The following is a 24,808-nucleotide window of genomic DNA, read 5'->3' as shown; positions in this document are numbered from 1 at the left end:
ACTTATTGGCAAAATGCCATGAGAAGATATTCATATTCTTCTAAATTTTTGTATCCATGAAAGCAAGATGCTTCTATGAATTTCCTCGGACCATTTTAAATTCTCAATCGTTGTCAATATAATCTACCAAGTTGGTTAGTAAAGGTTAGACCTTCCCGAGCAGAAGACAAAATGCCACAAGAAGAAGATGCTCACGTTCAATTCTTAACTTTTTGAAGATGCTCTTGTTTCTAATTAAAACTCGAAAAACTCCATCTCCAAGTGACAATATCCTTTGCATCCATGGAAACTATTTCATATTTGTCTATCATTGTATTTCTTCTAGTTCTCCATGTCTTGACCAACCGATCCCTTCACAAGTTACAAAATCGTCCGCCAACCCCTTTTCCAACCATTCCCTTAACCGGCCATCTCTACTTGCTCAAGAGGAAGAAGAATGTCTCCCTCCATTATAGCCCCGTGTGAAGTCTCAAGAAAGTATGGTCCAGTACTTTACCTCCGGTTTGGCATTCGCCCAGTCGTCCTCGTCTCCTCTACATCGGCTGCCGAAGAATGCTTTACCAAGAACGATATAACTTTTGCAAATCGCCCTACTCTACTTGTTGGGAAGCTCCTGAACTACAATTCGACCACTTTGGTTTGGTCATCTTAAGGCCAGCATTGGAGAAACCTACGCCAGATTGCAACCTTAGAGATATTGTCCTCCGGCACAATTCACAGGCTATCAAACATCCGCGTTGACGAGGTAAGAGCACGCTCTTCCAGGAGTTCTCTGATCATGAGAAACAACTGGAAAGGATTGTCAAAATAAGACCAGCATTATACGAACTTGGAATGAGTGTAATGAGATGAATGATTTTTGGTGGAAAACGCCGCCACTATGGTGAGAGTAGTGAGGAGAATTCAGACTTCTCAAAGCAGTTTCGAGGGGTTGTAGCTGAATTTCAAAGGCGGCTGTGAACTCCCCTATTTTGGTTGTCATGCCATTCATGCGCTTCTTTGGATACGGAAAGGTTGCGAAGACGTTGATGAAGTTAAACCAAACAAGGGATAAGTTGGTGCAAACGTTAATAGACAAATGTAGAAGCATGGGGACTGACGATGATCCAGCTGCAAAGACTGGTCATTAGGCTCAACTGCTCAAGGGATGATTCAAGTCTTAATGGAACTGCTGCCAACCGAACCAGAAAGCTATCCTGATGAAATGGTCAAAGGTCTTGCCAATCCAAAGGGGATTCTGGCCCAAAACAATTGTTAGGCAGCATTATATTACTTTCTTTTCAGCCCTTGTCTTTTAGTATTAGTTCTCTGATTTTGTGGGCAAGCGCAGGTTCTGTATCAAGCAAGTAGTGAGACTACATCTACTACCATGGAGTGGGCTTTTTTCACTTTTGCTTAGCCATCAAGAAGTTATGAAGAAGGCAAAAGCCGAGATAGATACTGTCATGTCGGTGACAACCGTCTTATGGATGATTTGGATGTGGCCCAGCAGCCTTACCTCCGATGCATCATCAAAGAAACTCTCAGACTTCATCCGCCAACACCACTCTTACTGCACCATTATTCGTCTGAGGATTGCACCGTGGGCGGATTTCGAGTTCTGCGCCGAACTATGCTTTTGGTGAATGTATGGGCCCTGCACCATGACCCCTGCATATGGACAGAGCCTGAAAAATTCATGCCTGAGAGATTTGAAGGCATGGAAGGGACCAAAGATGGTCTCAGATTTTTGCCTTTTGGATCAGGCAGGAGAAAATACCCAGGGGAAAGCCTGGCCATTGCCTCCGTTGCATTGGCATTGGTACTGCAGTGTTTTGATTGGGAAAAAATTACCAGTTAACAAGAAATGGACATGATTCAAGAAGGTGGATTTGTAGCACGTAAAGTTCAACCCTTGATGGTTAAGTATTATTATCCACGACCAAATATGATCATAAATTAGACAGACATGATTGATCGAAGGCAGTGGATTTGCCAAAGTCAAATTGCAATGTAAGCTAGAGTTTCAAATTACAGACATAAGGATCGTACCATGAAATTATCAGAATATACATAGAACAAGGAGCAGAACAGTTGGCCATTCTTTCAATGAGACAAGATCCTAGCTTTAGTTATTACCCTGTAGGAGAAGCCATTTTTTGTCGAATTTCAGACTAGCTCTGCCACAAAATGAACCTATTCTTTCTTTTGATATATAATGCATTTCATATTCCAATGTTGCACCGGCGCATATTACACATTGTACTCTTAATTCTTTACATAGAGATAAAAAAACACAGAGTTAAAAAAATTCTAAGTTAGCATTTTGAAGAGAGATAAAAGCATGTCTCTTCTGATGTATAAAAAAGCCAAGGTACTCGAGAGGCAAGCAAAAAATCGTTTCTACAAAGAATTATCAACAGGAGCAAAAAGATGATCTTGAAAACTCTAAGTTAGATAGGCAAAGGAAGCAAAAAGTTCTAAGCTGTTCTTGACCCTTCTTGATCTTCACTTGAGGCCGGTGCTGTCCAATACTGCTTAACTGCGATTAGTAGCTTCTCCCTAACATGAGGACCACCTTCATGGTCGACCATTCTGGTATCCCATTGAAGCCTGTCTATGACCCTCTTAACATCCACTAAAATATCAACATCGTCTCGGATAATAACACTACCTTGTGGGCGTAATATTCTATCCATTTCTAATAAGATGTCTTCCATATCACATCTGCTAGACATGTATGAGAAAAAAAATGATTAGAAATCCCAAAATATTCATGACAAGTTGTTTACTTTTTGAGAAACAAAGCACAACAACATTACCTATCCTGGTAGAGGCTAAAGAGCGAGTCAGCATGAATGAAATCATAAGTTCTGGGATAAGTTGACATGGCTTCGCACCTGAGAAAAGAGTACTTTATCAGTAACAGCAACATGTCAAAAACTGTAAACACCAACTGCTATACAATGCAAGTCTCCACACAATTGTAGAAAGAAAAAGTCTGAGACAAGGATTATAAATTCGAACATAAGTAAAAAGACGCGCACAAACCCAATAATTTTCCACTATCTGAAAGGAGATCAGACAATCAATTTAGGCTTGAAACTTCATGATAACAGTTAATTACACAAAATATGCAGAATCAACTTCCTGTAGGATAGACACTGGACTTGTAATTGTGAATTTCGGAGGGGTCATTATATGAGAACTTTTTTACATTGAAATAGTGGACTAGTTAACATGCACTTTGACTAGACATAGTAGAGGTAACTAAATTAAAATTATTGACTTAAGTTACTATGTTAGTGCATCAGAAACTTGAAAAATCCACTGTCGCATCACTAAGAGCATGTTAATCTCAAAAAAAAAACATACCAGTTCTGGTAGGTTCCAATTAATCCACGCTCATAGATGGCTCCTAGTGTATTCAATTTTGCCTCAGCCGGAACAACATTCATCACCCATAGCGGATCATTCACAAGAGCAGCAGCAAAACCTCCCAAGTGAGCATTCATATCAAGCAAGTTGCGGTACCTTCCAGGCTCTGCTAACTGAGAATCCAAGACTTTGTAGTGCTCGACTCTCTTCTTCCACAAGTATGTATCTTCGTCATAGGTTGCAGCTGTAATCCCATCTAAACTTCCACTGACAATTCTTGGAGGGACTGCTGTAAGTCTCTCTGGCCATTTTGCTAGCAGTCCACCAGCCATTTCTTTTGTCTCAGACACCTCAGGCAGAGGAGTCAAGCAGGCCTCCATTTTGGTATACCTGCAACATATGAGTCACATGCAATCAAAGGATACATTATGTAGAAAACGACGGCAAAAGTCATGAAATCTCAATTTGTAAATAGTTCATAGTACTCTTGGGGAGCAGCTATTTAGCCTTTAGTGCTAAGAAAATTATGTTTTTGAATTAAAAGCAAAGAAACTCAAGTTTTTGGCAATGAAATTTGCTTGGCAAGATACTGGAGCTATGTAATCTGGTGAACAAAAAGTTTATGTCGACATCAAGGTAAACAACATCAACATGTTACAAGCAGTGGCCTTGATCTAACAGGTTTTGGTATCACTGTAGCCGCAGCAGGGTTAAATGACAGTGAAATTCCCCTTTTCTTTTCTCCGTTTATTGTCTTTTCATATTAGTGCATTACTCAAGCCCGTATGGTTCAATGTTCCATGACTGAGAAGTTTGAGAAGGAAAGCATGGAGCAAAATAAAGTCCGAATTGCCATAAAACAGTTAGCATAACTTCGACACAGGAACTAAAATCATGAGTATGTTTCAGCTGTGCACACAGAGTAAAACCAAAACTGTCTATCAATTTGCTTAAGTTTTTTATCTTATGATACGAGGAAATTTAAACTGCAGAGTAAATATCTACCATTGGCAACATTACCATGCTTTATCTGGGTCTTGTGCCTGGCAAAAAGGTGGTTTCTTGAATGCCTTGCGATAAATTTTGCAGTGAATATGATTAGAAGGTTTCTGCCAAATGGCGAGGTCATTTTTTTGTACCAACTTTTTCCAGCATAAGCTTCTTGCAACGTTCTCAATTCCATCTTGCTCTTTTTTCAAATCTTGTGCTGTTCTATTCCAGCCTTTCCAGTGACTCTCCCAGTTTATGGGAGGTCCTGATAGAACCCAGTAGCCACCAGGACGTAAAATCCGATCAACTTCAATCAAATAAAGTCCATCTGCTCAAAGCAGTTTTATGAGTTGCCATGTAATTCCAAAACTTATTAACAGGCAAATAATATGTTAACAAAGTGAGATAACTTAATTACCAAACTTTCCCCACGGAATGAGACACCGCGAACAATGAGCAATATCAAATGCTCTTGAAGGATAAGGAAGCCTAATGGAGGCTAAGACACCAATTAATGCAGGAACTCCTCGCTCGAGGGCAAATTGTACTTGTGCTACATGGGTGTCTCTCGGTGCAAATGATACACTCAAAATATTCCTAGATAGCAGATAGGCCCCCCAACTGGCAACCTGCAAGACATCAATAAGACTACCACAATTACTCGATGTCCAATTTGGCAATCAAGAACTTGCTCATTCCTATGGAGTGACAGATGCTGCTCGATAAACAGCCCAAAGATTCATGTTCGTGTGACCACCATCCAGTAAACAGTTCTCGCAAAATGCTTTTCTTTATAGCATAGATAAAATGGCGAATTTGTTTCACACTGAATAATTTCTCAAAGAATATGGCAAAAACACACCATTAATATTTCAAGCCAATATCAATTATGCCTCGGATCAAGATGCAGCCAGCCCCTATAAGGTGAAAACGTTTACTTCGGAAGTGCAACAAATGCTTATGGGCAGAAAGACATTTAGGTGAACTTGGAATGGTATCTCAGGCAAAATGACCAGCCTATCGGTTCCGCCAATCACTAGACAATCGGACGTTTTTGTAAACTGAAGTCCAAGATGGATGCCAATAATTTCCAAAGCTAGCAACTAAAAGATGACTTTCAAACACAGAAAACATTTCCAAGGCTGGTCAACTAATACTCGTCACTGGATAGCTTTCCCATTTCAATTAATTCCTACGGTTGAATAAGAAGCTGTGATGGGTGCTGTCTTCTCATTAACATAGGAAATAAAGTAAACTTTCTTTTCGAACCAATATGGTGTAAAGAAAAGATTCAAGTTGCAGAATTCAAGCAAGGCAACACAAAAACTCATTCACAGATTTCAAGGATTTTATTAAATGCCTACATATCCTCTTCCAGCCTTGGAAATAATTGCTCAAGACATAACAACCATGGTTTAAAGACGAGTCAAAGTTGGAACAAAGGAATTTTGGCTATACGAATTGAGAAAGTTTGCCTTTGTTTACTTTGGAATCAAGAATAACAAAACAATCAAGGAATTCTATTCATATACATTTATTCTTGAAGTCTAACGTAAGTAATTGTTGAATTTTAGGTCCCATTCGATGTATGCTTCCATCTACCAATTTTAGCAACATTCCCTGCACAACGCCAAGAACCAAAAAAGAAAAAAAAAAAAAAAACATCTTGCTGCAATCTTTCTTACAACCAATCCAATTTCCAAATTGCTAACCGACCAAAACCAATGAATCCAACCAAATTTTTCAAGGCTTTCTTTCGCCACCCTAAAATCCCATATAAAAAAAAAAAAAAAAAAAGTGCTTTGATAGGCCTTTAGCTTTTTTCAAAAAAAAAAAAAAAAAAACAAGCCCCTAAAGGAATATCCCTTTCTTAGACTAAGAAAATAACCCAAGAAAAAAAAAAAGGAAGAGTACAAATCAAAAGTCAAAAGGCATTAAAAAAAAAAAAAAGCAACCCCTTCAAAACGTCCTGGACCCTCTGACCCGTTCTTCACAGTCCATAGTTCTCATCATCTTAGATAATATTAACAGAAGATTATCAATTAAATTTATTTATTTCAAGAAAATAAAACCAAGCTTTTCAAATATTTAATTGAATTATTATAAATGTAGTAATTTGTTGTTTTACTTACCCCGCATCCAGTATCGATGGCGGTCCTTATAGACCCATCTTTGAGATTTATGAATTTTCCGATATCAGCGATGTATGAGTCAGCGCCACGTGGGAACATGGTCCCACCACCCGGAAACTTAAACCGGTCGCCCTTAAACTGGACCCAGTTTTGTTTAGCCTTCTCCACCGTCAAATGCTTATGTGGCACGTTAGCGTACCAAACCATGTCCCGGCTGGCCGGCCACCGGAACGGCGTCTTGTACCCGTGAGGCGCCGGAATTCTGCACTTCAACAGCTCATTCTTCTCCGGGCAATGCCTCTCTCGGTATATGTTTCTGTCTCTGTCGAACTTGAGTGATCTGTTCACGTCCTCGCACGGGGTGTACTCGGAGAATTCTGGTTTGCATGGGGGGATTTGTTCGACACGCGCCGATGAGGAGAGCGGGACAAGATCATCGGCGTTGTGGCGGGCGGTGAAGTCGAGGGTGACAGAAGAACTGCCGCCGATGGTGGTGAAGTTTTTATTCAAATTGCTGCATGGGAGTTCAAGAAGAGTGGCCATAGGTGACTTGGCGGCGATTTTTAATCCGCCGTGCTGCCAAATTCCGATGAGGTAACTCAGAGAGCATAGAACAGTGGTCACGGCCATGTAGAAAAGACTGGTTTTCTTGGTTTTTAAGGTAAGGTAGTAGGGCAGGTTGGCCCAAGTCGCCATTGCCACCAACCCAAAGAAAAGAAAGGAAAGATATAGGAAGAAAGAACGGAAGGAGGGATGCTGATGTACTGTTCTTCGTACTTACATATATGAGTTTGTTCTTGTCCTAGAAATCTTGTTTGTTTGCATATGTGTGTGTGTGTGTGTGTGTGAGAGAGAGAGAGAGAGAGAGAGAGAGAGAGAGAGAGAGAGAGAGAGAGGGGAGGGGGGGAAGAGAGATAGAGCCGGGAAGGGTGTGAATTGTGAATATATGGAAGGAGGAGAGAGAGAGAGAGAGAGAGAACTAATTAGAAATAATTAGCAGATAATTTTAAGGAAAGTGCATTAATTTATTTTTCATTTTGGTAAGAGGGGTGTTTGATATTTTTTGAACTTTCCTGCTGGTTACCATTTTTCTTTTGAAAGCATATAATGGGATTTTTTTTTTTTTAATTTGATTTCCCATTGCACATAGTGATCCCAAAGGTTACCATTACCATGCTAATAATCTATCATATAAATGTACACATTTATAATTATTTTCTTGTATTTAAACACTTCATCGAATTAATTTCACCTTTTTAAGGAGATAACACCTAAGTTTCTCTGAACGATAGTGATCCTGTTTGTCAAAGTCTTTGTGTTTTTTTTTTCCCTTTTCTTTTTGGATGCATGAGCATTAACAATGAATGTATGAATTAAGAGTTCCTTTCCTTTTTAATTATGTGAGTCAACTTTCCACATGTTATTCCCCCAAAGAAAGAAAGATAAAAAAAAAAGAAATGAATGGGAACGAACACAAAAGGTCGGCCTAGACGACAGATACAGCGGCCTAAGATGACATAATATGGCTTCTTTTTTTGGGTAATCAAATATGACTTCTTGGGGGAGATGTTAAGTGAAATGGGAGGAGGACTGGGGAAGATCAAACCTCCAACTGAACGTTGACGACGGCGGTGGGAGATACGGCGCCCACCGCGGACGCTCCCCTCGTGGTTCGCTGGTTTGGGGTGGTGGCTTTTAAGTCTAAGAATTCCAAAAGCCAGAGAAATGGAAGCATTTATTATGGTACGTTGTCCTATGTTTTTATGGTAATAAATGGCAGAATGTCCAGTCTTGAGACCCCCTGATTTGTCGCTTCCTTTTCATACATAACAAATGCTATATGCTTTTGTAGGAAAATTTTGTTGTACTACTTTTTCTTGAATTGAGTAAATTGAGTGTAAATTAAAAGGTTAGGCAGTCGTTAGCAGAATTTGGTTGTTCATCATTCTTGGCGTATGATAATTGGGTCGAGGTTTGGATGCAAACTCCAATTTTTTGGTCTGCAGCGTATGACGTGAGTATGAATTAGCCGTTGATGACTTGGGGGAGGTTTGGTGCAACCATGGAATGGTGGTTGCTAGACCCATTAAGAATTAAAAAAACAAAAACAAAATTACAAAAACCATTACGGAATCTTAGGTTGCTTCTATGAGTTATATCATTTACGGAACGCGGGATCCTCAGCGCCACTTTTTCAATGACAATTCAGTGCCACTTTTATATTTATGTCAAGTATCATGTTTATTTAATTTGTCATGTGCTATTTATTTAAATTTCTTCTATCATCACGTGATAAGCGGGATTGACACTGGAGTTGGCACTGAGTAGTGGCATAGAGGATCACTCGTGCATGATGTTTGAAAGGAAACAATTAAATTAAATAGATTAAAAATAGTCAATTCATAATAACTTAATAATTAGTTTCAATCAAATCTTATCCCATGATTCAATTATTTTTACTCTAATTAATTAGGGTATGTCGAGTAAAGAAGATATATTAAGAAATAAATGCACTTAATATTCCATTCTTTCGTGACTAAAAAAATTTAAAAAGCAAACTAATAGATAATAAACTTATTATTTGATCAAATTATTAAAAACTAACAAAAGAAACGTAATTTAGGAGAACTTTTACTTTGCGTGTTTATATGGATACCATTTTAGCCTATATTGAATTCCAATGGAAAGAGAGCATAAAAATTAATAGGAAAAATTTTAGAAATAGAATGACTATTTATACAATTCAAGTGAACTTATATGAATGATATGCTAAAGTTGCGGAATAAAAATTCATTGACAAATAAATTTTGCCAAAACTTTAGAATTACAAATAAATAATCAAGTCAAATAATAGAAATATAGTTAATGTAATTGAAGAAAATTTTAAAAAATAGTGTTAATGATAAAAAAGAAAAGCATGAATATCAATGTAAACGTATATAGAGTAGAGAAATAATAGATTTAGATTTACTATAAACAAGGAAGTATTAGAATGATAGAAAGAAATGGAAGGTTCATCCAAATTTTAGTAATGATAATAAACGATCAATTCAATAACAGGAGCACAGAATGTGATTGTAGAGAATTAAAAGAGGGAAGCTATTAACAAAAAAAAAAAAAGGCATAAATTATTCAAACGTATATAAAGTAAATAATTAATTGATTGTTTGAAATTTACTATAAATACAAAAGTAATAAAAGACTATAATTAATTGTTAACAAAAAAAAAAGAATAAAATCCATCCATAAACATAAGCAAACACAAGTTTTTCCTAAAAGATAGAACTTCTACCTAATCGGAACGGCGGCCATTTTTTTTTTTTAGAATAGCCACCTTAGTAACCTACCAAAGGAAAAAACTATCTATGTAAGCATTAATATAGCATATTTTGTCCAAATTTCAGTAACGATGATAAATAATCAAGCCAAAAATAGGAATAGAAAAAGAGGATTAAAAGGAAAGATATAAGTTGATTGACAAAAAAAATAAAAAGGTATAACTAATACAAATTTATATAAATTAGATCATTAATAGATTGGGTGAAATTGACTATAGAGTATATATAAGGAACTACAAAAAAGACTATAATTAATTGTGACAAAAAAAAAAGGAGAAAAGAATAAAATCTACAAAGATATAAACAGACACTTTCTCTTACAGCTTAATTTGTGTCGTGGTAGGAAGATAAAATGTCCACTTGGCAGAATATGAGGATAGCCAAATTACTAACCTACCAAAATATTAATTGTTTCATAATATATATATATATATATATATATATATATATGTATATATATAGACACACACGTATGATTTATATTATTTGAATCCTAGCCCAAGGTGCTGATCCGTACGATGCACAATTAGTTGGACCTGGACGGACCTTGTTCTCACCTTAATATAGAGGTGGCAAATCAACCCACTTAACTAAATTTATCCATACTCGTCCATGAATAAATGGGTGTGGGTATCTTAAATTTTTTTTATATGGGTATAAATGGGTTACCCAATAATACACATTTAATAAATGGGTATTATTGGGTAACCCATCAAACCCAATTAACCCATTTAAAATTCTCTTCCCCCCAAGTCTCTTCTTTTCCCCCACCTTTTTTTTTCAAAATTTTCATTTTGTCATGATGTTAACTACTTTTGTTTCATTATTATTATTATTATTATTATTATTATTTGTTGGTTTTATTTTATTATTTTATTTTCTCTTAATTTGTTAAGTTGCTCATTTTTTAGCATTATCAATTTATGATAAATTTTAGCCTATTTTCTTATCTTTATAAAATGAAATTTTAAATTTATATATGAAAAAATGTTAGGGGTTCAAAATTTTTGGATTAAGTTTTTATATTAATTTTTGTAGTACGTAGTTCAAATTTTTATATTCTTATTATTCAATTATTAAATAATAGGTAATTTTGTGACATAGAGTATAAATGAAAAAAATTGATAATTAAGTTTATTCAACATTATAAGTAAATATTTAAAACTAATGATGGGTACAAAGAGTGGTATAAATTAATAACTTAGTTTGCAAAAATGAATTTAAATGAGTTTACAAAAAGTTAAAATAAATGGGTTATAAATGGGTAATTGGGTTACCCAATTCATTTTTTGACTTACCCATTTATACACATCTAATTAAATGGGTATAAATGAGTTGACTCGCTTATACCCATTACCTATTTTATCCAACCCAAACCCGCCCAAGTCACCCATTTTGACACCTTTACCTTAATAACAGAGTACTGTTGATTATATATATTTTATCTCCTTATATTTTAGGTTTTTTCACAACTTATTTATTTCCTTTTTTTCTTGTCATCTAGAGCTACGCCTACTCAGGCAGCTATTATATGAACAATGCTAAGTCATATTTTATCAAAAAAAAATTCCAGAGAGACCACAGACTAGTCTAACGTTGACCAATTCAATGGTCAATTCCGACGAAGTCTACTCTAACAGTAACCCCCCTTCTTGCTTGCCATATAGGATTGCGGGAAGTTCAATTTTATTCATGACAGACACCGGAAATCTTTAAAAAATAAAAAAAAAATAAAAAAAAATTAATGGCCCGTGATTATGACAGTTGGCTCTGATATTTTCTTTTTTCTCTTTTTGGTATCATGGATTTTCAATTTTGGAGTCTATTTAATTATCCTCAAATTGAATCTTCATAGAAAGGAAATGGAAGTAACATACAAAAGGTGATAAGGAAGAGCTTGACTTGAGAGCAAGATCGATCACCGTCCTACAAACTCAAGTCCAGATATGACTTGTAAGCACGGAATATCGATCATCCTCTCCCACCCACGGTTAAATGGTCCCCTTTCATGGTCTTAATCAACCAAGCAATTACCGGACCGTTTGACAGTTAATTACAGCAGCGCCACTGGTGACCTACATCAGTAGTCTTTCTAGCCAGACATATGTATATATATCTGGGGTAGTTCTGGAACGGCCTTGGGTGATAAGTAGTTGGTGGGTCTGCTTACCCTCAAAGTTATGTGGTGGTGGTTTTAATCTTGGTAACAATAATCATACTGACTTCAATTGTTTAGTGGGAGACAACCACTGATCTATTCGAATTTGAGGAAGTGAAAAGCTTGATGGAATACGTACGGCCCTCATTCTACCTCGAAATTTCCTGATCTTTGGCATTCGCATATGATTAATTAAGTAGAAATCAAGTTGGAAAAGGAGATGCATTGCAGATCCATCTCAGAAAGCGGCGTAACTAAGTGGGAAGGTCAATGAAGCTTACCTGCCAAGCATGTGGCTAGTTAGTTAAGTGGTGGACCTAACGTTGCTTCAATCTCTTCTTGCAAAGTAATTAAACGGTATCAATAATATCTTTTTGATTCATCTTCAACTCCTGTTCCTATTCTCACCTGTACCAGAGAAGGGAGGGTTCAATTGGATCAAGACAAGAACTAGAGGGAGAAAATGGAAGACTAGAGGAAGAGAATTCCATCCTCCATCCACCAACGCACACCTTTTGAATTTTATTGAAGAGGTTTGAACTCCTGACACGCAGTCTGACAAACACCTTATGCATGGGACTCGGGGCACCTGCAACCGTCTCGGACGGTTTTGGTCATTTTCAACTACGCATAATTTTCTGTGTACATCGTGTGACTTTTTTTGCACATCGCGTAACTTTAGAGCAAATTTTTGTGAGACCCACATATGACGTGAAAATCGAATAACAACTTGTAATTTCAGTCGCACAAATTTTTGAAACCAGATCATGGCCATTAACCGTTCAGTATGACCGTCCCTGCCCCATTTCCGCTTGCTTCACTTGACGGTCAATTCGTCGAAAATGAGCTGATTTTCAGTAGAAGATCCATTTTCTCCTAAGTGAGTGATTTTGGGGTTTTGAGACAAGATGGGTTGCTTTAAGATCTGAGCCCGTCCCATCAACGGAAAATAAAATAAACAAACCAAAGTCAATGCAATGCGCTTTACAAACGATAAGAAAATGGCGTTTTTTTTTTTTGGATTTCAGTGTTACCATTATTATTATTTTTTTTTTGGACCAAAGCGTTACCATTATGTTGAAAGGGTCTTTTTTTTTTTTTTTTCTTTCCAAGTGCTACCCATTATGCTAAGAATCAAAGAAGTTTTAAGGTACCTTGGGGACTTTTACGTAATTCACCAAAAAAAATTTAGGATTTTGTTTAATTATCTTACTTCTGTTAGTATCAAATACTGAATTTTTCTTTTAACAAACAATCCTCTAAGAGCAAGCTTTAAGGACGCAAAACATCGAGGTCGTCTGATACTTTGCGCAGGTAGAGCTTAGCCCAAATTAAAGATGAGTCTCTCGGCCCAATTTAGGACTAACCATGGTAGCCTATTCAATATCTAAGCCCGAAGCTGCGATGCCACACTGAGCTTCCAAGGTCCAATATCCGACCTGTCTTTACCCTTTTCAAACAAGGGTTCTATTGATGATAACAGGCGAAGTCGGTGGTTTTTTTTTTTTTCCGATACGATAGCTTGTTATACTATGAGGAAAGGAAGGACCTGAAGAGGTCTTGGGATAAGCCGGTGATTAATTGTCTGAATAAATAAAATTATTTTTTTTTGGCTGAAGTTTCTCCAATCGAGGATGGAATGATAACGTTTGAAATTTATAATGGATTACTCCTATGTTTTGTATGCTTATTCACAGTAGTAATAACCTAACAGGTTAAGCTCAACTACGGATTATCTTACTCTCTGTGTACAAAGCATTACTCATTCTTTTGCTGTTAACTTTTTTTTTTTTTTTTGGGGTTCCTTTTTTAAACTACCTTTATGACGAAGGATAAAATGGTCCAATCATATCTAAAATCATTGTCTTTTTTCATTAGAAAATACTATATTTATTTATACATTTTTTATTTTCATGAAATTCTTTAAAAAGAAAAGTAATTTTCAAAGTTTAGAACCAAATTCTATGAAATAAATAAATAATGATATAATTCTTTTTATTACTTGCGTGCACGTAGAGTGTGTTACTGCTTCCTTTTGTTTGAATGAATACGCTTCAACTGCATCTATTTGATTCTAAGGTTTATAATTGTGAGTCATGTTGAAATATTCACAGTTTGAACTAATGGTTCTGATGAGCCCGATCGAATTATATTGCTCAACAAGAAGATAGCGGAAAAGAGGTGAAAAATGACGCCAGGAAAACTGATAAACACACGAGACCAAGTATGAAAGAGCAAGAGTCTTGGGGGCTCGTGCACTTCAAATCAGGTTTTTAATTTTCAAGCCATTGTTACTTATGAGGTCTGATGGCTTTACTCACTGGTGAAAGACTAATACATGTAACTTGTTGAACTGCATGCATGCCCCTGTGATGTGATGGAGGAATTGGAGGGCGAGACTGACCCCCTCTTGAGGTAAGTTCACTATGGTCCTTTCCCCCCCTCCCCTCTTTAAGGATCTGAAAACTCAGTTGTACCTGTTATAGGTTGTTGCTTCGCATTCTCTCTTTCGTTTTGGTCATATTTTCTTTCCAGATTGCAGCAGTGGTTTTGTTTGGTTCTGCATTCATTCGGACAAGGTATCTGAAACCCAGTCATAAAGCACTTGCGGAAATCCAGATAGATATCATTGGCCTTCCTGCCATAACTAGGGATCAATCACAACAGTAGAAAACTTGCGTACAACCAACACACACACACACTATGCAGTTAGTTAATCATTTTCCAGCTTTGGAGCCGCTCATGAATTGGCAAAATTAACGAGGGCGGCAAAAAGAAAAAATGTACTTTTGGTCCTGAATATTAGCATCAAACATGAATTGGCAAAAATGATTCCTACTTACTTGGTAGCACTACTATATATTCATTTGGACAAGCTATTCATTCAACATCAAGTTATAAAGTAGTAGTAGTATTTTTTGGAAATGCAGATACGACACTATGGGCCTTCCCAACATCAATAGGAAACTTGCATGCACCAAGACATAAATTCATAATTTGCATGCTCCAACGAAGTCGAACCACACGAATTGGCCTTCCCAATGTAATTTTGGTCCCCTGTATTCGTATTTGAGTGGCGAACCAAATTTCTCTGACTCTTTAGCCAAAAGGGAATTTAGTCCTTTAGATGTGCAGCTGGCCTCACATGCTAGCTAGTACTTTATTTGAGTGGCGGACCAAATTGCAAATAATCTCCCGTCAAAGTCAAAATCGATGCGGAGAAACATCTCGAGAAAATTCATCAAGGAGATCAATATGTAAGTCAGGAATTTCACTCGGATCCCAAAATTTAAGTCATTACATCTCGAATCCTTACTTACATATTAACCGCCTCTTTCTCCATCTCTCGGACCAATATGGATTATAATCCGTTATTCTTGAACTTAACAAAAACCAACAAAATAATGAGACTGAGGTCTGCCCGGCTTAAACAGCAACTTGTAGCCGGTACTGGCAGGCCTTGCAGGCTACTACTTTATAGACAAATCGTCAGCGTAATCAGCAAATCTAAGATCATATATATTATGAAAAATGGGATTGAAGTCATGCCTTGCTTAAACAGACAAATGACTGAATGACCAATCACACCCAACAATATACGCAGCACGTTGCTTTTAACATTATCGGGAATGTAAGGTGACTCGATTAGTAAAGTTGGGATACTTCTTCAACAACAATCGTGTATTTGAATTTTGGCATTGATGCAAGGATTGCGTTAACGAACCATCTATAATAATCTTTGTAAGCGACTTATGATGGATAAGAGATGCTCCGACTTGGGATAGTGATCAAGATTGAATCCACGCAAATTTTTAATTTACCAAAAAGAATTGCTTGAACATTTCCAATACGGCTGCATTTTCGTGCACGTAAACGGTACTGGTGTCTGGGATTGCCACTGCCTGGGTGTATATGGAAGGGAAGACGCTTGTTGTCTAGAGCTCGTGCTGACTCGGAAAAGTGGTCGCTTTATGGAAATGTGTCCTTTCCTCACCCCCAATGGCTCATTTGCTGTGTCATGTGATATGGACATTGATTAGCATAATGGTCACTTTTTCAGCGAAAGGCAAAAGTGCAACTATAGTGGGGGAAGGATGAAGGGACGGTGAGCATTTTGTAATAGCAAATTGCATTTAACGGGCCTGTGAAGTTGTTTCAGGAGGATAATAATAATGTTTGAAGGATGACATGCTAATCTTGCTCGGACAAGGATGGCATTGTATTTTAGCACTTCATCTCGTAGACGAAAGAATTCGTTCTTGTTTGTGTCCTTTAACGAATGCATATATACTACTACTATTCATCGGACGTTTGCCGTGTGTAAAAAACTGAAAGAACGATATCCACGAACAGCCTTTGTATTGGTGGTGGGCATCCAAGAAAAAGAAATTTGGATGATATTACTATAAGACTTCTCTATTTTGTGCCACACCCCACATCAATAATGAAACACACAAAACGGAAAAGATAAATCATATATTTTCAGAATCGGACCGGATATCGATTCGATCGAGCTCAGGGGTCAATAGATTCAATCAGATTCGATAGGAATTGAACCGGATAACGTCATAAATAAAATTTGCATGATACTCTCTCCCTTTTTTTATAACTGACGTTTAAGGTTTTGCACACCAATTAAGAAAAATTTTTCATTGTTTAAATCCGTACACTATTTTCTTTTTGTACCCTCATTAATTATCCAATTCATCCATGTTTTCTCTCACTAGAGTACTAAATGGTGCTGTTTTACTAGGCCAAAAGCAATGCAAACTAACTCCCACCAAACTAGGAGTAGTAATTAAGAACCCTGTATTGAAAAAGAGAGATAAAAGGGTAAAATTGTGAAAAAATAATTAAAACTGTATAGGGATAATAAAACGACAGATAAAAGTACACTAGAGCAAATTTCTTAAACGTGAGTTATAAAAAAAGGGAGGGAGTATTACTATAAGATTTCTCTATTTTGTGACACACCCACATCAATAATACATCAATAATGAAACACACAAAACGGAAAGATAAACCATTCACAAGTTTCAAACATCTATACTTTATCAGAATGTAAAACCTTGTCCAACAGCAACACATGTCATCCTTAGCCAATAGAAACGAAACAAAATACTTTGGTTGCATTCAAGAAAATGAGGTATTTGACTGGGTATGAACTATATGATTCATCATTGAGGAAAAAAAAAAGGAAAAGTGGTGCGTGATTTTGTAATATCTACGCGAGTAGGTGTGAATCAATTTATTTCCCAACTGAAGCAAAATAACGCGGTAATAAGAAAATTAAATACAAGTGGAGATTATGACATTTCCTTCATTATCCCAATATTCAGAAACATTTATATCTAAGAAAAAAGAAAAAACAATCGATTTTTCCATGTAGCTGCCAGGTCCGTCTTTCTTACAAGAATCTTTTGCGCCAAGTGGCGACCCTATGAGGAAATTTTTAGGCAACTGGCCACTTACCTTTGCAAGGAGAAATCGAATAGACATCTCATTGCAGACCGTGCGATCCACAGCGATTCCGTATAAGCTGCAGCTCATAGCCTTCTTCTTCTTCTTCTTCTTCTTCTTCTTCAGCTGCGGTCACTGTTAATCTGAGTTAGAACATGCCTTATAAGTCATTTACAGTATTTCTTACAAGTCGTTTATCAATATAACTCTTATATTGACGAAGAAGTAATCTATTTTTACTAATTAAATCAACTTATATTGACAACCTTCTTCTATACTCTTGCTAGTATTCCTCGTTTTAGTGGGCACGCCAAGAAAAGTATAAAGCATCCCCCCTTTCACCGTCGTCCTATAAGATTTGAATCTCTCTTTAAACAAAAATAAATGAATAAAAAACAATTATAAATATCGTAACATCGATTGAAGTACATGATGTTCATCAAAAGCTCTCGTATGGAGACTTGATCGGGTGATAATTGAAATTTTATCAAGACATTAAGCGTGTACAATCTAATGAACTTAATCGTATAATTAAGGATTAATGTTGTTACGTACATAAGATTTTTTACACAACCAAGTATAGATGGATGACGCATGGGTAAAAAGTGAATTTAAAATTTGAATAGTAATGATGTTGCATTCATCTTGGTATAAAAAATTCTTTGCACTAACAATGTATAAAAATTATTCCCTATAAGTAATATGAACAAAATATATTTTAAATTTTGAACAATATCTTTCTATATATAAAGTCTAAATAGGGTGTGGTGTAAAAAAAGTGTCATTATTTGTTTTTACCAAAGATACCCTTCTAATATTCGCTATTATCTAATCCATATCTTATTTATTAAACTTCCCACTCCTACATAACTATCACTACAATAAGCACACACAAACACATATACAGACCCCATTTTATTAGCCCAGCAAAACTTGCAATGAGGCAATAACTGGCCACAACTTCCTATCCATAACAAAAAAAAAAAAAGAAAAAAAAAAAGAAACAAAAGAAAACACACAATTCTTCTATCCATACTTCTAAAACAAAACCTCCAATAATTACTAACAAATTTAATATATTTAAATTTTTTTCCTTTTAGATTTGCACACACATAGGATGTGACATTCCTACTAGTTGAAGATAAAATGGTTTGTCCAGTTTTGAAATAACTTTATTAATTTACCTTTTCCTCATATTTTGCTAAAAAATTAACCAAGGGCCTTGTGTTTGTTCACTTGCTTCGCAAATAAATGACACAAATAAAAAGGTCTAAATACAGATCAATTTCTCAACCGTGTAATTTTAGTTTCTAATTTTAACTGAAGCACGAGTTAACTAAAATAATTGTAAGAACATACCATCCTAAAATTAGGGATTTAGTAAATTACATGACAAATTACCAAAAAAAAAAAAAAAAGAAAGAAAGAAAGAAAGAAAGAGAACAAAAGAAGATAATTGATCAGTGACTTATCAGCATATATGTAAAAGTCGTTTTATGACATTAAGTATGCTTCCTTTTCATTCTCTAAGTAGCTTTTGAAAAATCAATAAGCCATTTCCAAACTTCAATATAAAACTAGTAAAATTAGTTTGATACATGATTCTTGAAGTAGAAAACATGATTCTCAAGTCAATTCAATATACTAGCATGCATTTCTGGTCAGCTATTAATTAACATCTATACATGCATACAATATATAACGTGTGGGAATTTCATACAATAAAAAAAAAAGGTTATTTGCTGCTCCCAAAATTGCACTTACTGCATATTTATCTCAAGTCAGAACTCATCAGTTATCCAAGAAAGAGGTTAATTCTATTTCTCTGACTTTGTTCAGATTTTGGTACTCCACTCTCATCACTTTTAATTTCTTTTTTCCTTTCGTTCGCTTCTAAAAAGTGTTAAATTTGTACAAAACATTTTTGTATTAATTGCAAGCATATTGAATCTGTCTTAATCACTAGCTCAGTGTAATTGTTACTGTCCTTGATACGGGTTTATACCTATCTATTTTGTTAGCATTTAACATGATGAGCCAAAAAAAAAATTTCTATACAACTATAAGCTCTATTTGGATCCCCTGTTTTTTGGGTGTTTTTCAAAAACTATTTTTTCAAATATAATAAAAATTTTTATAAAGTACTCTAAAGGGTAATCTAAAAATTAGTTTAAATTTTTTAAAAAATTTTAGAAAATATCTCAAAATATATTCTAGAAACTCTTCTACTCTTAAATATCCCAAAATATTTTCTAAAAATATTCCAAAATATACTCTAAAAACTCTGTTACTTCAAAATTTTTCAAAAACACCCCAAAAATAATAACTTGAAACTTAGGATAAACAGTAAACAATTACAATGAGCACCAAAAGTTCCGCTTTGCTGAATGATAAATTGGTAACTATGTTTCATGAATTAATGCTATAAAAATAAGGGTGTGTCTGAATGGACACCCGTTTAAATGTATTTCAGGTGTTAGATGATTAAAAATATAAGATTGATTAGGAAAAATATATAAATATAAGAGACAATAATAATTACTAGTATATGTATATACATGATATGTCAGAAAAGTTAATAATCATTTAAATATAATATATATATATATATACACGCACGGTAGATTAACATTAGGTGAAATTTAAGTGTGAATTTAGTTGTGTTAACGAGTAGCTGTGAGGAAAATCTAAAAATAATAACTTTATATTAGTGTGTTTGGATTTTAAATTATTATACCTTATTTATATCTTATTTACATACATTAATTTACTTGCATCGTTAACACACAATTTTCAATCCTCTTTTTATATCACATGTATCGTATTAATGAGAAATTTCATGCGTCTTGTCTTGAATTGACTTAAAACAAATGGTTGCCTGGTATGCAAAATAGTTACGGATAAGATTAAGTGAATAGCGGTAGTTAGTGGATGACTGGATATTTCCAAATCCGACACTCCCCCACGGAAACCTCCTGATAAGTGATAACTACACCAATCCCTAAGTCCACTTATCAACGCAGAAATAATCTGACCGTGCATCCCACTCTCCAAAAAACGCGTCCACTGCATTCCCTCCCCCACTTCCACGTCGTCCTCGACAAGAATCAAGATCCCGGCCTCTGCAAACCGCCACCCCACTTGCCTTTTTCGGTCCCCCCAGTCTTCTTCCTCCTCCTGAGTCCTAACTCATTCCCAAAATAGACCAATTTGCCAAATGTCCTCTCCTCCTCCCAACACAACCGCCACCCAAAAAACACACACTCACACACTACCACCCTCAAGTGGCCTAAAAATTCGAAAACCCAGAAACCTCTTATATTGTCCTTCTCTAATATCCCTTTTAGTCTCCTCTTCTGTTTTCCAGTGACAATTAGTATCTCTGCATGTAAAATGGGCGCTAATGCTTCTTCCATGGAACAATCAGACCCAAATGGGCTGCTGCTTAGCCCGTCACTGAAAGCAAAATTAAGTGACATACCGGAGTCTTGCGTGGCTTTAGTCTTGTCCCATCTGGATCCCCCGGAGATCTGCAAGTTAGCCCGTCTCAACCGGGCTTTCCGGGATGCTTCCTCTGCTGACTTTATCTGGGAGCCTAAACTGCCTTCCACTTATCCCTATATCCTCAAGATATTGCTTCAAGATGAACCCTTTACTCCTCTGGGCAAAAGGGATATTTTTGCGCTGCTATCCAAGCCCAATTCTTTTGATGCTGGCACAAAGGTTTCAACTTTATCAATTTCTGAAATCTTTTTTTAGTTGCTCTAAATTTTACTTTATTTTATTTTTCGCACAAAACTTGCGTGAAGTAGCATATTGTTTCATTGCTTGTAATAGGAGGTTTGGATTGATAAGAAGACTGGAGGGGTATGTTTATCAATATCTTGGAAGGCGATGACCATAACGGGAATTGATGATAGGCGATATTGGAAGCACGTTGCCACTGATGAGTCTAGGTCAGTTAAGTCACAAATTTGGGATAATTTTAAGCTCGTAATCTGTGTGTGAATTTGAGGATTTGTATTTCATGCCTGTGTTGGTAATTATGTGTTATTTGTGTTTTGAGGGGTGTATTTGTGTATATTTACCTTTGTATTACTGAAAAATAGCGCCTAAGTTACATGAAGAAATAATGCGCCCATTTTTCATTTTTACATGTGATGTGCAAAATTATTTGCAAAGGATGGGCTACCCTAAATAGAAGGGTATCAAGTTTGTGAATTTCTTCTTGAATAGGTTTCTTTTGCTGTCCTTTTTTCAGTTTTGTTTTTCCTTGTTCTTTTTTTTTTTGTCTGTTTCCTGGACGAGATGCTCTGTTTGCAGTGTCTTCGGTCAAATAGTATGTCGTGTTTGTGTTATAACAACAAAAGATAATTTTGTGACTTGGTGAAAATTGAGGTGAATGGGAAAAAGAAAACTTGGTGTGAAATGGATCGTTTCCTTTTTATGTTGAGGTTGAGGTTTTAAATTTCAGATCTGACTCCACCATCCATATTAGATGCCAATAGTTTCTTAGCTGTGCGTGTAAATCTGCATTAACTGTTGGATCAAGGACAATAAGAGATGCTCTTGGAGATAAACCGGCAGATTGTTGACCATTGATGGAAGTACGAATGTCATACGGAAAACTTGAGGAAGAGTTTTCACGGACTTCACAAGTGCCACGTTTGGTAGGGCCTATGAGGAAGAGTCGACAAAGGCAAGGAAGGATGAAGTTTTCCTGTTTAAGGTTGCAACTAAATTTTGCTTCAACATTTGAGATGCCAGTACTTTGGCATATGTGTGTGAATGGATGCATTAATTGTACCTTCTAAGTGGCAAATATAAGGCCCCTTCATATGATGGTTGGTTATGTGATAAGATGGGTAAGGATGTTCATCTCGATGCAACTTCTATCAGCCGTAGTTGCAGATATCTTAATTGTCATATCCACCTCTAAGTAGTATATGCATGTGTTAGTTACACCAATTAATGCCCAACATGATCCACATAATTGAAAGCATATTTAATATATGTCTAAGGGCAGGATGAGTTCTATTTGCCAAGTGTTCTTAACTGTTTCGTCCTGAAGAGTCTCCAAACAGTGTCAACCATCAGCTTACACCTATATCACATGCAATTAATTTGTCAGACTTCTATTACTGATCTTCTTTCTGCTCTCGTGAAGCTCTTTGATAAGCAAATTTGGCCCAAAAGACTTTCTTCACATATATTCTTTCAGAAAATGTTTGCTAGGCTACCAGTACGAGCACATTGTTTCTCGAGCATGTAATCAGAAAACCTGTCTATGACTACTTATTTCAAATTACAGGGGAAGTTTTTTCTTGATTGCAACAATTTTAGATCCATGACACTCATTTAACAATGCGTATACCATCGTCAATTTTCATAGCAACAATCAGTTTCAACTTGTACTGAGGTTTTACTTTCTCTCATCTGATTTGCAGTCATGTAGCGCCAGTGACATTCTAGATGGTTGTAGTGTGACCACTAAGCTTTATTGGATACCTCTTTACATGTTATGACCACCAAGGGTAAAGTATGTCCTTTCATTTTGAACATTTGCGGGAGGGGATCAACAGAAACTATGCCCTTAATCACGATTCGTGATTGATGAATCATCCTAGAGTGAGGGCCTTCTTATGAATCTTTATGACCTCTAAGCCGTGTAACTGAGTTCTATATTTTACCATGCAACTCTTATATGGATCTTCATTGTGAATATCGTATTCGTTTGGCTGAACCGGTTGCTCTTTCCTGTAGATTCCAAACTATCGCCTATCTTCAACAAATCTGGTGGCTTGAGGTAGTTGGAGATTTCAAATTCCAGTTTCCAGTAGGCACCTATAGTCTGTTTTTCAGACTCAAACTTGGAAAGGCAACTAATAAGAGACTCGGAAGAAGACAGGTGTATGCTTCTGATAACATACATGGCTGGGACATAAAACCAGTGCAGTTTCAGTTTACAACTTCGGATGGTCAGCATGCTGTGAGTCGTTGTGTACTGGATAATTTGGGAAGCTGGGTAAACTACCATGTAGGTGACTTCATTGTTGAGGATTCCAACGCACTGACCAGGGTAAAATTTTCACTTACTCAGATTGATTGCACTCATAGTAAAGGAGGTTTATATGTAGATTCGGTTTTGATATGCCCCTGTAATTTAGGAAAGAATGTAGTAGATCTTTGTTGTAGACCGTGAAAAAGCTCCATCTAATACAATTGTGAAAAAGCCCCTGTAATTTATAAAGATTTTTGTTAGGAAGAAGCAATCCTGTTTTTGTTTTCCCTGTGTTCTTCCGTTCTGTTGAATGGTTTTGGTTTTCGCTAAGGCTTTGTATTTTTTGTAGTGGTATATTCCTGTAAAAATCTTAAAGAGGATGACGCTGTTTCATTTGAGATGGAAGTGCAGCCTTTTTGTTTCCATGTCATTAATTTTGATCCACAAACTTTAGGTTTATAAAGTTTTTTTTATCTCCCCTGATGCTTTTTTTGAGGTTCCAGAGTAATTCGGAGGGGAACTGAATCATCATCGGACAATACAGATGCATTACGCATTCATCTGAATTTTTTAGCCACTTTAATGTGACAAATTGATGGGAGGCAAGGTTTCCACTAAGCTTTAATACATTAGTGGTGGCCACCGAATTTTTTAGCCACTTTAATGTGACAAATTGATGGGAGGCAAGGTTTCCACTAAGCTTTAATACATTAGGGGTTAATTACATTTACTTCCCCTGAGGTTTGATCATATTACCAATCAATCCCTGTAATTTGTTCAAATAATGGTCTCACTCTTTGAATGATCAAACATTTAACAAAAATTCCCTTAATGTCGAAAATGCCCTTTTTGAGATCATATTGCATTAAACAAAGAACATATTTTTATTTATTAACCTTCAAGTAATCCAAAAAAATAGAAAAAGTTTTTGCTTATTATTTTATAAAAATCATGTCTTTGCTTCCATAAATAGTTTTGAATCAATAATTATTTTAAATCTTAAAAATGAATATTAAAAATTAGATAAATTGAAAGAAAAATAAAAAAGAAGCAATTATTTTAAATTCTCAAGTATGGTTCGAATTTGTGGTTCAAGGCATGGTGCGGAGAGCACAAGACATGTTTTTCTTATTTTGAACCATACTTCAGGAATTAAAATAATTTCTTCTTTTTTTATTTTTCTTTCAATTTATCTAATTTTTAATATTCATTTTTAAGATTTAAAATAGTTATTGATTCAAAACTATTTATGGAAGCAAAGATATGGTTTTTATAAAATAATAAAACTTTTTTCTTTTTTTTTTTATTGCTTCAGGGTTAATAAAATAAAAATATGTTCTTTTTTTAATGCAACATGACCTCAATAAGGGCA

At 35.8% G+C, this 24,808-nt stretch overlaps 2 protein-coding genes across 2 annotated transcripts; one reads left to right on the top strand and one right to left on the bottom strand.

Annotated features, from left to right (window-relative positions):
* Nucleotides 1–2,281: 2,281 nt before the first annotated feature.
* Nucleotides 2,282–7,377, bottom strand: LOC113728003 (probable methyltransferase PMT15). The gene is made up of 6 exons (XM_027252456.2): nucleotides 6,480–7,377; nucleotides 4,766–4,976; nucleotides 4,378–4,675; nucleotides 3,355–3,747; nucleotides 2,802–2,879; nucleotides 2,282–2,706 (listed from the first exon to the last, which is right to left on the bottom strand). Exons 1-6 carry the CDS (start codon nucleotides 7,173–7,175, stop codon nucleotides 2,460–2,462), a joined length of 1,923 nt encoding a protein of 640 aa, XP_027108257.1. The 5' UTR covers nucleotides 7,176–7,377; the 3' UTR covers nucleotides 2,282–2,459.
* Nucleotides 7,378–20,476: 13,099 nt separating this feature from the next.
* Nucleotides 20,477–23,834, top strand: LOC113728002 (F-box protein PP2-A13-like). Its single transcript, XM_027252455.2, has 3 exons — nucleotides 20,477–21,158; nucleotides 21,273–21,391; nucleotides 23,199–23,834. Exons 1-3 carry the CDS (start codon nucleotides 20,829–20,831, stop codon nucleotides 23,635–23,637), a joined length of 888 nt encoding a protein of 295 aa, XP_027108256.1. The 5' UTR covers nucleotides 20,477–20,828; the 3' UTR covers nucleotides 23,638–23,834.
* The last annotated feature ends 974 nt before the right edge of the window (nucleotides 23,835–24,808 follow it).

Source organism: Coffea arabica, chromosome 2c (genome assembly GCF_036785885.1).
Source record: "Coffea arabica cultivar ET-39 chromosome 2c, Coffea Arabica ET-39 HiFi, whole genome shotgun sequence".
Lineage (NCBI taxonomy): Eukaryota > Viridiplantae > Streptophyta > Magnoliopsida > Gentianales > Rubiaceae > Coffea > Coffea arabica.
The sequence above is the reverse complement of the archived record's forward strand: the minus strand, read 5'-3'. Positions and strand labels throughout refer to the sequence as shown.

Coding starts and splice junctions, on each gene's coding strand:
- LOC113728003 (XM_027252456.2), bottom strand. CDS start 7,175: ATGGCGACTTGGGCCAACCTGCCCTACTACCTTACCTTAAAAACCAAG. Junction 3,748..4,377: donor CAAGACCCAGATAAAGCATG/GTAATGTTGCCA, acceptor CATATGTTGCAG/GTATACCAAAATGGAGGCCT. Junction 2,707..2,801: donor TTTAGCCTCTACCAGGATAG/GTAATGTTGTTG, acceptor CATGTCTAGCAG/ATGTGATATGGAAGACATCT.
- LOC113728002 (XM_027252455.2), top strand. CDS start 20,829: ATGGGCGCTAATGCTTCTTCCATGGAACAATCAGACCCAAATGGGCTG. Junction 21,159..21,272: donor CTTTTGATGCTGGCACAAAG/GTTTCAACTTTA, acceptor TGCTTGTAATAG/GAGGTTTGGATTGATAAGAA. Junction 21,392..23,198: donor GTTGCCACTGATGAGTCTAG/GTCAGTTAAGTC, acceptor TCTTTCCTGTAG/ATTCCAAACTATCGCCTATC.